At 34.3% G+C, this 13,795-nt stretch overlaps 1 protein-coding gene across 1 annotated transcript; it reads right to left on the bottom strand.

Moving 5' to 3' along the window:
- Positions 1-1,382: 1,382 nt before the first annotated feature.
- Positions 1,383-10,670, bottom strand: LOC117924231. Its single transcript, XM_034842852.1, has 5 exons — positions 10,508-10,670; positions 10,241-10,400; positions 10,069-10,149; positions 2,048-2,171; positions 1,383-1,919 (listed from the first exon to the last, which is right to left on the bottom strand). The coding sequence occupies exons 1-5, from the start codon at positions 10,629-10,631 to the stop codon at positions 1,872-1,874; spliced, it is 537 nt and encodes a 178-aa protein (XP_034698743.1). The 5' UTR covers positions 10,632-10,670; the 3' UTR covers positions 1,383-1,871.
- Between the last annotated feature and the right edge of the window lie 3,125 nt (positions 10,671-13,795).

Genomic DNA, 13,795 nt, shown 5'->3' on the forward strand with positions numbered 1-13,795 from the left:
CAAATAAGTTATAAATATATACCAAAAGTAATACATTCTCAAAGAGCCTTATATTCTCCTGCCAATCAACTGTTATTACAAAATCAAGTAACCCCTCGTCGTACATTTAATCCCACACAAATGACCATGAGCCATGCCACCAACTGTTTCCTTACATAGGCTAGCCCATCCCAACCCATTACATCAATTGAGCTGGGCTCTCGAACCAGCCATCCACCGGTCCATTAGATTCTACTACCCTAAACCCAACCTAAATAACCCATATCACACATGACACACCATTGGTCCATGGGCTTCCCACCCGCCGTGCCCTTAGAGGTGTTAAGCCACCAGCCCAATCTGTTGTAGCAATTGGGTCGACGGCTGGGCCAGGAGCCCACCCCCTGTTAGATTCTTCTAACCAACCAGACCCGTTTAGTGTTGATTGAAAACTAAATATTCTGTCATTTTTTTAATTAATTAACAAACTTATAAAAAATAATTAAATAAAAAATGAAATAAATTTTTTATTCTTTTTAAAAAATATAGTAACATCATGGAAATTCTATACATATATTTATTTTTAATAAAAAAATTATATATCAAATTAAAAGTAATTAATTATTTTTTTACTATTTAATAAACAAGCATATATTATTATTTATTGAAGTAGTGAGTATGACCTAATCTAGGATTTATTTGACAGGTCTTTTCCTAAAATTGTAATAAATAAAAAAATTATTAATTCTATTTAACTAGAATTTCTTAAAAATAATATTTCTTAAACTTTTAAGAAATTAAAATAATAATTTCAGATGAAATTTTTAACTCTTATCAAATTAAAATAAATAAAAAATTATAGTCCTAAATATATATATATATTATCTAAATCACAATGGATGAGATTATTCTTATCCATTGTGGGTGGATTTTTTTTTTTTTTTTTTTTATTCAGGTCAATATCTCTACAACGTCAACTTGTCAAACCTGGCACTCATTATTCATATCCAGTTTTAACATTAAATTTTCTATTATTTACGATTGTGCCACCATATGCCAGAAATCTTTAAAGAAAGGAAATGAGAATTCGATAAGTATTAGGAGAAAATAAGGTTCAAAAACAATCACAACAAAATTACATCCCCACCTTTATTATATAGTATAGAAACAACAAATATTTTAAGGAAGTTTAAATCCACCTATGATCTCTAACCCCTAACTCATCCCATCTGTTTGTTCTGAATTGCCAAGCACTTTTGTCAACAGATTCATCAGGTCCTTAAGACTCGCTACCATGGAGCCTAAATTCATATGACTCAATCCATAATTAGAATTATAGAAGTTGATAACCCTTAACATAGATCACATGCCATTATTGAGATTTTGATCATAACAGCAATATATCAGCACTCGATATTTCATTCATCTTATATTTTAGCATTTAGCTAACCAACTGCAATAATACTTATTTTCAATTTATCCTCAAGATGGGAAACCCTAAAGTGGATCGATGACAAAGACAGAAAGAAATCAATCGGCCCTGAGATCCAAGTAATTTTGCATGTTAGACTGCATTTTCCATAGGAAACATGTAAGCACTTTGCAACAGTCTTAACATGTGATCTCAATAAACCCAGAAAAACTGCTTCCAATCTACTCAATTAACAGGACGACGATTAAAATAATCAGCAAGGAGCAGCGCAGTGAAAGAATTGCTACAACTTGGTTATTTCTTGAAAACTAAGCTGTTTCATTAATTAAGCTTTTAGATTGTCTTGGCCAATGGATACTATGTTCTTCTCAGTAAGGTAGGGTACAAGCAACGAACCCTCATCATAAGTATTACCTTACGATCCTTTTCCCAGCAAAAAGACAACAGAAAAGTGAAACCATCACTGCCCAGCAACACGAGCTTGCAACCTCTTCCTTTCAAACTCAAGCTAAACGGTGCAGGGAAGGACAGAAAACAAAAAAAAAAAAAGGAAAAAAAAAGGAAAAGAACAAACAAAATGATTCTCCTTGTTAAACTTTAAGCATAATCAAATTTGGTTTTCTTCAAGCTTCTTACCACTTTCTTCACCCGCTCATTGGCAGCAGGAGTTCCTCCACTAACAGATTCAGGGAGATACGGACTACTGACACGCACTTCATTCATCACAACTATGGCAGTCTTGTCCCAGCGCACAGGAAGCCTGATTTTATATCAATTGAATCAGTTAAAATTAATAACAGGTCAATAGTAACATCTTCCTAGAAATTTCAACAAAGTTCTCAATGATGTGAGAACCATGGCCAACAAACTAAAATTAAAAAACAAAAATAGAACAAACCATGTTGCATGTTGGAGACATTGAAATCTAACCCAGAGCACTTTAATTCTCATATTACTAATAATTTCATGGTTCATGCACACAAAATATCATATCATGCATATAAGCACAAGTACAAATAGGAGTAGAAGGCACAAACAACTATTTTGCTAAGCAGCATTCAACAGTATTGGAAAATAAAATTACAAATACAGGTTATAAAAGCTACAAGCCACTTATCGAACATTCCAATTCACGAGGGAACCAAAGGACTCATTAAAGTCAATGCTGTCCATAAGTGATAAGTCAACTTCATATGGGAAGGGAAATAACTTTGAGGAAGCATACAAGGGAAGAGATCACCTTTTTATCGAAGAGATTTTTATTTTTTTTCAATCAGAAACAAACTATTCATTTCACAGAACTGTAAAACCATATACAAAAATCTGACCTGAAAAAAAGACCTGAAGTAATGAGACTAAACAATGTTTTGTTGAATAGACATGCCCATAAACAACTTGGACAGTAGATGGGAAGGGGATTAACTTGAAACTTAAAAAATTGTAATTCCATAATTAAAGAATTTGAATCTTGGAAAGTTTGAAGGAGAAAAATAGACATGAGAAGGAGGAGAAGGAAAGAAAAGAGCAAGGAAAAAAATTAAAATCCCAAAGAATGCATTTTTACTTGTTTGGTTATTGAAGCAAAAAACAAAAGGAAAATAAAATGAATATGAGAAGGACCTAAAACACCAATATCTCCATAATAACCAATATGGGAGACAAATATAGGAAAAGTGGACACAAAAGCAAAAACAAAGAAACTCAGGTTAGAACAACACGGCAAGCACATCAATGGCAGCTACATGTCCATCATAGGATGTGGACCCTAAAATTTCTGCTATTCAATGATACCACATGTAGAACACAAGAGAAGTTAGACAAAAAAATAAAAAAAATAATAAAAAGGGAATAACACAGGTGAAGATAGACTTGTGGTGAAAAGAGAGAGTTGTTCTGTGTTATGAAGAGCCCCATGATTTTCTTCCCCACTTTTTTCTCAACTTTCCTCACCTTTTTTTTTTTAGGAAAATAATAAGGAAAATATTTTAATCTTTTCCTTAGTATTTTCCTTCATATATTTTTTCCCACATGATTTTAAACATCATCCAAACATGGGAATGTGATTTTGCTTGCCAGGTTTTTCATTCCTTTGCATTTTCCAAGTTTCAAATATACCCTTATGCTATGTTTGGTTCTAGGAAAGCACTCAATGAAGTTAAAAAATGTTAAGGAATATGTTTGGTGTACCATGAAAAATATGAAAGAAAATCAAATATAATAAAATTAATAGAAATTATGCATTTTCAAATTCTTTAATCTTTATATAGAAGAAGCAAATTAAGTGAAATGAGTTTGAATAAGTATATAAAAATAACCTATTAATTTTAAATTTATTTTTTATTTTTCTTCTATTTTTCCTCTCTATTTTCTTTTCCTTGCATTTTCCCTTAAAATTTTCAAGAGCCAAACATAGGATTCAAGAGAAAATTTCAAATTCAAGGATGATTTAAAGGTTAACAAACTTGGCATTTATGAGCTAAAAGGTATGATGTTTCAGATTCCTTATCATCTCCAGAGCTGCATGAGGAAGCCAAAAACAACTGCATCATGTAAGATCCACTTTTTCTGAGGACACGTGCATTCAGTAGGTGTTGGACTTCAGTCTAAATTGTGCTGACAAGACCTTGCACCTTTGCAACTCCCAATTCTAGGCTGTTTTTACATAATATACATTTTAGCAATTTATAAAAATTTAACTTGGAATAGAGGCAGGAAAAGAATTCTCTTTTTCCCTATCATGATTCACAAAGCCTTTTGGTATACAGTCACTGAAAGATTTGGTGAACTTCACTACATACAAGATGCCTCATGCAAAACCAAATTATACACCACTAGTTTTTTTAGAGGGGCCTCTGACTTGCATCCTGTTCCTTAAGCAATAGAAGGCTCACCAATCTGCATAAAAATTAGCTTCTTTCTAGACATTAACCTCTTTGCAGCTCCAGTCTCTCCAAATAAAATTCCTAGCATTCATGCATCGAAATTGCATATGGGTTAACTTCAAATCTCCTCTACAGACAGTGTTGATACTCATTCAATGATTAGATTCAGGAATATGATCCTACAAAATATACTTCCCCAACATGAGCTTTAAGCCTGGGCACTATATTGATAGCCTTCCCAACCCTAAACACAAAGCATCTCGCTTACGCATCTTGATGAACTGAAACTGGCCACCCTAACTCCATTTATATCTTCTTAGTAGACTCATAAATATTTTCAGCTGCAATAAATTCATATCTGACATTTTTGGACTCTAAATCAACTGTGCCTAGTTCATTCAACACCTCTCTATGCATAGAAACTCCATCTCACCATTATAAATTTTGAAGTTGAACTTTGTAACTAGAGTATCTACTTCTTCTTATTTATTCATTTATTTATTTTAATAGGCATACAAGATGTATTAGACAACACTGAAACAATGGGGTGCACCCTATGTACATAGAAGGGTATACAAGAGGCATCCTATAAACAAAAGGAAGGGTGGATTGTAATTGGCTTTTGAGATTGTGTCAGGTTTGAAAATTAATCTGTAAAAAGGTTAGCTCATTCCAGTGGGGGAGATGGAGGAAGTGGATAATTGGCTTCTTTTCTCGGTTGTAAGGTTGGAAGGCTTCCCACTACTTGGTCTGCCCTTGGGACTGGGATTGACTCATAAGTCTTGCATTTTGTGGGATGCTGTCGAGGAAAGATTCAATAGGAGATTGGACTCTTGGAAGAAGCAATATTTGTCAAAGAGAGGTAGATTAATTCTTCTGAAGAGTACTCTCTCCAACTTTCCAATCTTAGTTTATGTCCCTCTTTTCTATTCCTAATAAGGTGAGAATCAAGCTAGAAAAGATGCAAAGAGATTTTTTTGGGGGAAATATTTGGGAATGCAATAAGGTGAACTTAGTGAGTTGGTCTAAGGTTTGAAGATAAAAAGTTTGGAGGTGTGGGTATTAGAAGACTAGAGGTTCTTAATTAGGCCTTACTTGGCAAATGGTTGTGGAGGTTTTTCCCTTGATCAGGAAAGATGATGGAGGAAAATTATTCAAGGAAATTATTGAGGGGGTTGGGGCAAAGAGGATAGGACAGTTGGCTAAGGGAGAGCTATTTGAAAGTAGCATTTTCTCTGCTGTTTAGTCTAGCCTCTCATAAGAATGCTATAGTTGTAGACCTGTGGGAAGGGAGAGGTAGTGGAGGTTAGTAGTTGGTGTAATTCAAAAGACCCTTCCATGATTGGGAGTTGGAGAGCGTATCCTAATTTTTTGCTTAGGAAATTCCTTCTTATTGAAAATCTTGATATTATGCTCTTTATCAACCTCACCTTTGTTGAAGTCTCCACTAACTCTTCCTCCCTAAAAAGATGTCAAACTTTCACTATCCATAATGCCAATGCACTTGAAGAAATCCTCCTCCACATCACATCTCCTATAATAATGATTCTCAAACATAGATTGGAAAACTACAAGATCCCACCCTTCAATTTTGCATGATCTGAATGCCAAATATAATTCCCTCTTCAGCATGCGTTAGACATATAATGGAAAAAATTAGTGCTTTAATCCCCTTCATTTGGCCATAGAAACCTAAATTTTCATTTGCATGAGTCGTCTTCCAAAATAGCTAGGTTATTGAGTTAATTTTTTTTTACCAAATTTTGGTTCATCTTGTCCCTGTCAAGCAATAGAGCTTTCCTGTCTTTACTAACGAAATATCTTATCTTGGGTAGACTTGCTTCTTTTTGAAAGGAGATATTGTCAAAGACCTATCCATTCCATTTCCTTACATCATCTTCCAAGGCTTGTGGTATCTCAACAAGCACAAACTAGGTTTTCACCTAAATTTATAATGCTGCCATGAAGACTTGACAAACTACCTACATCCTTTAACTTTCAACCATATGTTTTTGAATATAAAAAGAGACTTTCTGCTTTTGACACCCCCATAATCAAGCAAGTTAAGAGAATGATATGATATTTGCCTCGGTAGTGTCACTTAGATACAAAATAAGAATGCTCCTCCTAACCACTTGAGAACAAAAAGGGATCTAGATGAATTTAGAGAAGCCGTCCTACCCTCCACTCCAAGCCACCACCTACTAGAAGTAGGTCACCAAAAACTCCTTATGCACTTAGACAAACCCCTTATAGCTGATGATAAATCTCTATAGCTTCTCTTTTAAACTTGATGACGAATCATATTAAAACCCTTAACTAAACACCAGGGCTCTTCCCACAACCCTCTAATGGAGCCTAACTCCTCCAATGTCTCTTTTCTCACCTTCTAACTCAAAGGTCCATAAATCCCTATGAACACTCAAATGAAATCATCTTCTGATTTTTTAAATTGAAAAGATAGAGAATATGATGCAACCTTTAAATCTAAATACTCTAGAACTCTAGAATCCCACATCAAAAAAATCCTTCTTATTTCTCATTAAACCCCTAGCATCAAGAGAAGCCCATTCTAATTTCCAATCCACTCCCAGATTTCTTAGTAACCCAACAGTCATAGAACTGACTTTGTTTTCCTGGTAACAAATCAAGTCTCATTTTTTAGCCCAAACAAAAGATTTGATCACCTTACTCGGATTGTAGTTCTCTCACATTTCAAGAGAGACCAAACTTTTTCATTAGTGACCTCCTTTAGCTGCATTCTCCACTTCTTTTCTTGCATTTCCATCATCATTGATAGTATATAGTTTTATGAGTTGCATTGTCATTCCTTAAGCTGATTTTTACTTTTGTCTTCCTTAATCAAATTAAACTACTGAGACCCCTTTTTCACTTCAATCTCCATTAGAATTCTTAGAATATTATTTTCATGGTCTTCCTTAGCTACCCTTGCATTTTTGAAAAACTAGAGTAATTTCTTGTCTGGTTTAAGGGATGGATTTAAACCATATTTTGTGTTCCCCTTCAACAATGATAGGGGCATGCTAGAATCTTCCACCGAGGGTGAGAGACAATAAGATCCCCAAAGCAAGCTTCCCTAAACACTCTATCATTAACCTTTATTCTAGGGAATAGGGTTTAGAGTGATTTTTGAAAATTCAATACATCGTTTATTCGTAAGAATTATTTGCAATGGACCATTTCTAATTGAAGCCATGTTGGATTGATCCACCATTGTTGACTCCATTCTAACATTTGGATTTTCATTTGAATCAACCCTCTGCATCTCAAACTCCTTGAAAGATAAGGGAATATCAGTCGTTAAGCTACATGTGATAGACCTGAGAGACAAGTCGCGTGATCTTAACTTAAATTTCTTCACATAAAAGGCCCACCAACCTAAGATACTTTGAAGACCCATTCCCAATGTAAAGGAGAAAGGGTCTAGGTCCAAAGAAAAAACTATGACATTCCTTTACAAACTCTTGCCATTTTCTTTTTCACACATTTCAATAAAAATAAAAATAAAAATAAATAAAAAATAAAAGAGAGAGAGAGAGAGAGAGAAAGAGAACTTTGAAAGCCCACTTCCATTCCCAAATACTTAGGGGCACAAGATGTATTAGACCCTCTTTAAAAGGCTTTGCTTAATTCCACTAGCCCAAGTCTAAAAGATATCCTTACTCTTGAAACCCACTTTCAAATCCACCTCTCCATATCCCCTAGGTCCACACAACTCTCTAATACAAGCATACCACTAGGCCTAACATACTTCGGATGCTCCAACCCAATAGACTCTCCCCTACTTATGGCCCAATCGCCATATGCGCTAGTGGTTTCCCCTTATAAGTCCAACAAGCCATCCTAACCGGTCCATGTATGGCATTTGAGTGGCACATGCAACCCCCTTTTTTCTTTTTCCCATCAACAAACTTCAATGATAGACTTTTAAGGGGATATCGAATCCCATCTACAATCAAAAGGCCCAAGGAAGGGCATAGAAGTCATAACCTCTCTATGACACTCTTTCTCTTTGATAGTTGCATGTCCTCCTTTGGAAAGACCCTCTTTCCCACATGCATTAGGGCCCATGAATGTGCCCACACTTCTTCAATCTCATAACTCCCTTTTTCGTTTTGAAGAACGCTTGATGCAGCTCTCAATGCTGCTGCTATCTTTAAAGGCAAATACCATATTGAATCTTTCCACTATAATGGAATACGAAAGGATGCAAAATCAACTACCAACCCTAACTTACATGGCACCTCCCTATCCCATGCAATCGCGCATGTGTGTGTGTGTGTGTGTGTGTGTGTTTTTTTAATTTTTTTATTGTTTCTTTACCAAGATTCTCACCCACAAGAAATTTCCATCAAATCTCTATTTCTTCATCCACCACTATAAAGCCTCCACTTATATCACTCACTTCCTTGAAATTTTCTCTCCCCCACAATTGCACCAGCAGCCTAGGCAATTTCACCCATGATTCTTTTCTCTAAATGTCAGGTCGTCCCATAGGAGGACCCCACTTAAAGACAATCTCCTTCTAAAACTCTTTGCTTTACCACAGGAATAACAGCTCAAACAAAAACAAGGAATTGTTCAACATTACCACTTTCATCATCCATAGGTTTTCCAATAAAGGTTTTTCCCATTGTTACACATTAGCCAACTTTGGTGCAGAGTTGGCTTTTAGTCCCCACCTGCTCACCAAATCAATACTCACCATTCCCCATCTATAACTACATAGCGACCCCTGCCCTTTTAGATTTCTCTTGATAGCTTCTGCAAAGCAAACTCCTTCCAAGACAAGGAAGTGACCTCCTGTATATTTATTAAATTATTTGGCTTAATCTCTGCTGCTTTTTCGCCATTACAACCCACTATACTGCAACTTTTTATTTCAAAGCCATTGCAACCCATCCCACTTCTCCCTTGAACAACCTTTTCTCCTTCCACTTGCAATAGTCGTCCAAAGACTCTAGCAGCAAAAGCCAAACCCCTTCTGCTGGTCAGAATCCACCACATGCCCTTTAGCTCCTTCCACAATCTCCCATTCAACCCAACCCTAAACACAATTTGTGATGACCCTAAACCCTAAACACTACATTGGTTGGAAACTGTTTGAACCTTGAGCACTATGAACAATGTTACCACATCACAAAGAAAGGGACCAGCTGGGGGACATTTCATACTTCACTTTAGTTCAGTTATCTAGTAGGCTAGTAGCATGGTATTGATGACTTAGGTATCGGCCCAAATAACATTTACATAGACAGATATAAGTTTGTGGGTGGAGTGGAAGAGGAAGAGAGTGGGTGCTAGTGAGTTGGTTGCTGAAAGGTTCTAAACTATTGGATTCAGTCTCTTCTATCTTTCCATAATAAGTATACTAATTTGGTTGACAAGGTTTTATTAACGGAAAGTGGCTTGTCTGGGATTTCTTTGTTCCACATATGTATAAACAGTTGTAAATGAATGTAAGGACGGATATATGTGTGTGTAATGAACTCAATATGCACCCAACAATAAAAAGGGGGTACTTCCAAAAACATTTAGAAATTGCAATCGCTTCTATATAATGTTCCATAACAGGTAAAAGACAAGTTCCCCTCATGAATATTAGTAGGGTAGATGCAACATAAAAATATCACTCAATGCAATAAAAAAAAATTCATCTTCACCGAGTTTGGTGAAGAAAATTCTGAATTGAAACAAAACATACATCAGCAAAATATTATACCAAACAATCAAAAGGGTTGACAGAGCACTTACGTCTTAGAAAGTGCATCAAAAATGTTCTGGGCCTCAACAGTAACGCCCACTCCTATCCTCTCAGCATCTGCCTCCGCTTGTCTATAATTCACCCATCAGATCATAACAAAATCAGAAAAAGAGAAACAGAAACAAAAATAAAATAGGATTAAGAGCATTTTTTTTTTATCACCTTATGGCTACTTCTTCCCTAGCTTGGAGTGCATTAAGATCAATACAGCACTTCTTGGGATCAAGAGGGTCTTCAGCTTGACCCAAGTAAGAGAACTCCTTTATATAGTTAGCCTTTAGCAGCCTTATATTCCGGCGTGGTCCAGAGTCCGAACCCTCTTGTGCTAATCAAAGCAAAGTCATGGAATTCGAAACACTCGCATTTCTAGGGTTTCCCTAACACAAAGAATCAATTAAACAAAAATGAAATGGAAATAAAGAAGGATATGAAGGACGAGGATGTTGGAGGGTCGATCGTAGGTGATGATTTGGCCTTCAAATTCGTCTCCCAGGGAGGTTTTGATGGAGAGGATGCAACCCACCGCGAATTCATCTCCACTGCTGGCGTCCATGGCCGGTGATACAGTGATACTAGCCGCCCCTACAGCCAAACCAAATCAAAAGGCGTTACGTATGTGGAAATGGATCGGGTCATAAATATGGGTTCATTTAGTTTGGGCCTTTCTTAGGTCTATCGAAAATGGGCCAAAACTGGGCCGTTGGGCTTGTAATTTTAGAAACTACTTCGTATCTTCCATTGTTTGGAAAATATTTTTGTTGTTTTCTTTTAATTTCATCTCTTCTCAAAGGCTAAAACCATATTTAAAATATTTTTCATATATCCTTAAATCTCTTTAATTTATACTCATATTTTTTTAATTCCATCTTCAAAATAAATAAAATATATTAGATTATTTTATATATACAAATATATTATATATTCTTCCATTGCAAATCTTAATCTACCAAATTTATATATTTTTCTTTAAAACTTATTTATTTGGGATGGTAATAATGAAAGATGTTTATGTAATTTTATATATTAAGTATTTTTGGTCTAAAAAGTCCCATTAAAAAAAAATTACTTCCTTTTAGTAGACTTTTCTAAGTTTACATTTTCTTTTCATATAATTTTTCTTTCTTGGTTATTTTTTCTTAATCTCTCTATACACATTTTAAAATTAAAAACATACAAATTAATATTAAATCTTAATTCTTGTATTATGTTGAAGCAAGAAGTTACCTAAGTTGATTTCATTACAAGTTTCAAATTATAAATACCTTGTTAGAGATACATTTCCTTAATTAGTTTCAATTTATTTTCAAAATTTTCTCTAATATTAACATGTATTTATTTTGGAAATAGAAATGAGTTCATCCATATAAAATGATTTCAAGTTACAATATAATCACTCATTTGCTTTAATTACTATCTTTTGTTCTTAAGCTTTTTGGTTCGGGCAAAAATTGAGAAAATACTTTTTCTTGTATATTTTTTAAAAGACATAATGATATTATAAATACAAACAATAAAAAGAACAGGAAATAATTCTATATACAATAAAATGCAATAAAGATTCTTTAAATAATGCAAAGCTCACATTGTAGCTACATAATGGGATTACCTAGGCTTGTCAAGAAATTGACTAAAGATTTGCATACTACAAGTAATGTTTGGTCTATTGATTGTTTAGCATGACAAACAATCCACTAAACATCTATATTGAGTGGCATCAATCAAAAAATTTTAGTTTGTTTGGTTGAGCTTCAGATTTTGTTCCATGGGTGTTTTTGAAGGTCAATAATCAAGGTGGTTAAACTCCTTAAGAAGCTTTAGTGCATATTTTATTTAACTTTGATGGATCTCCTTCTTGGTGTGTGCAACCTCAATATCGAGGAAATATTTCCACTTTCTAAGATTTCTCAACTTAAAATGATTTTGTAGATTTTCTTTTACTACAATGATCCTTGTGATGTCATTACCCGTAATGAGAATATCGTCAACATAGATGATGATGAATGTAAAGGAATCATTCATGGTTTTGGTGAATAAAAAATAATCTACCTTGGATGATGTATATGTTGTATTCTTAAAAGTAGTAGATAGTTTGGCAGACCATTGATGCGATACTTGTTTAAGACCATAAAGGGGTTTCTGCAATTTGCAAACCAAGTTCTTTGTTCCTAATTACTTGAATCCCATTGGAAGTTGTATATATACTTCTTCATGCAGATCTCCGTTAAAGAACGCATTACTGATATCAAGTTGGTGAAGGTGTCAATTACGGATAACAACTATAGCAAATAGACAACACATGGTTGTGAGTTTTGCAATTGGTACAAAGATTTTTTGATAATCAACTCATTCTTGTTGGTTATATGCCACTAAACGAGCCTTATAACATTCAATTGAGTCATTTTGTTTATGCTTAATTTTGTAGACCCATTATCATCCTATTGTCATTTTATTCATATACAAAGGTGCAAGAATCCATGTTTGGTTGACCTTCAAGGTTTTGATTTCCTATACTATTGTTTTTTTCTAATTCTCATTAAGAACAATTTGTGTTAAAACTTTTGAGTTTTGCTATAGAAGAAATGGATACTAAAAAAAATTGATATGAAGCAAAGCATTTATCATGTAACAAATATTTATTTAATAGACAATAAGTGCTCATTTGACACACAAAAAAAAAAAAAAAAAAGACTTTAAACATGGTGGAGCACAAGTGGCCATTTCACAATGATAGTCACTAAGGTAAGATGGAGAGCATTTTTCACGAGTTGATCACCTAACTAGTGGTTGAGGACAAATGGATTCTAAAAAAGATTCATGAGCACCATAATATGTAGAGTTGGCATTTTCGGTATGCCTAAAAATTGGTTTTTGTTATTCCAAAAGAAAAGACACAATCAGTGCATTTGGAAACATGTTAATAGTCTTGTTTAAGGGAAAAACATTATGGTAAAAGACAAAACATTCTCTTGAAATTGAACATCTCTTGAAACAAAAAAATCTTTTAGTGTTCAAATCATATAGCTTATAGCCCTTCTTACCGTATGGATAACTAAGGAAAACACAACGAGAGACTCTTGTATCAAACTAGGTTTTTCTAGTACTAGTATTGGTTGTGAAACACGAACAACCAAACACTCTCAAATGATTATAAGAGGGAATGGATCCAAAAAGCAACTCATAAAGTGTTTTTTCTAAAAGAAAATGGATAGAAGTTCTCTTTATTAGGTATGTGACAATCAAAACACACTTACCCTAAAAATGAATTGGGAGGTTAGCTTGGAAATGCAAGACTCTAGCAACATTTAACAAATGGTCATGTTTTCTCTCCATAACTCCATTTTGTTGAGAGGTGTTGGTGTAACTTGTTTCATGGATAATTCCCTTATTTTGATAAAACTTTTTCATATCAAATTTGAACTCATTATCAAAATGAATGATTTTAATTTTCTTGCAAAATTAAGTTTCAACATGAACATGAAATGATAGTAAAAGTAGGCAAGTTTCACTATTATTTGCATAAATCCAAGTGCTCCTTATATAATCATCAATAATAGTAAGAAAATAATGAGCCCCATTAGAAAAACTTGTATGGTATTTTCTCCAAATGTATTGTGAATCAAATCAAAAGGAGCAACAAATTTTTTCTTACTAAAAAAAGAAAAGGAAAAAAGTTTGTTTAGCAAGATGACAAACTTTACATATTTGAGATTCAACAAA

Source organism: Vitis riparia, chromosome 1 (genome assembly GCF_004353265.1).
Source record: "Vitis riparia cultivar Riparia Gloire de Montpellier isolate 1030 chromosome 1, EGFV_Vit.rip_1.0, whole genome shotgun sequence".
Lineage (NCBI taxonomy): Eukaryota > Viridiplantae > Streptophyta > Magnoliopsida > Vitales > Vitaceae > Vitis > Vitis riparia.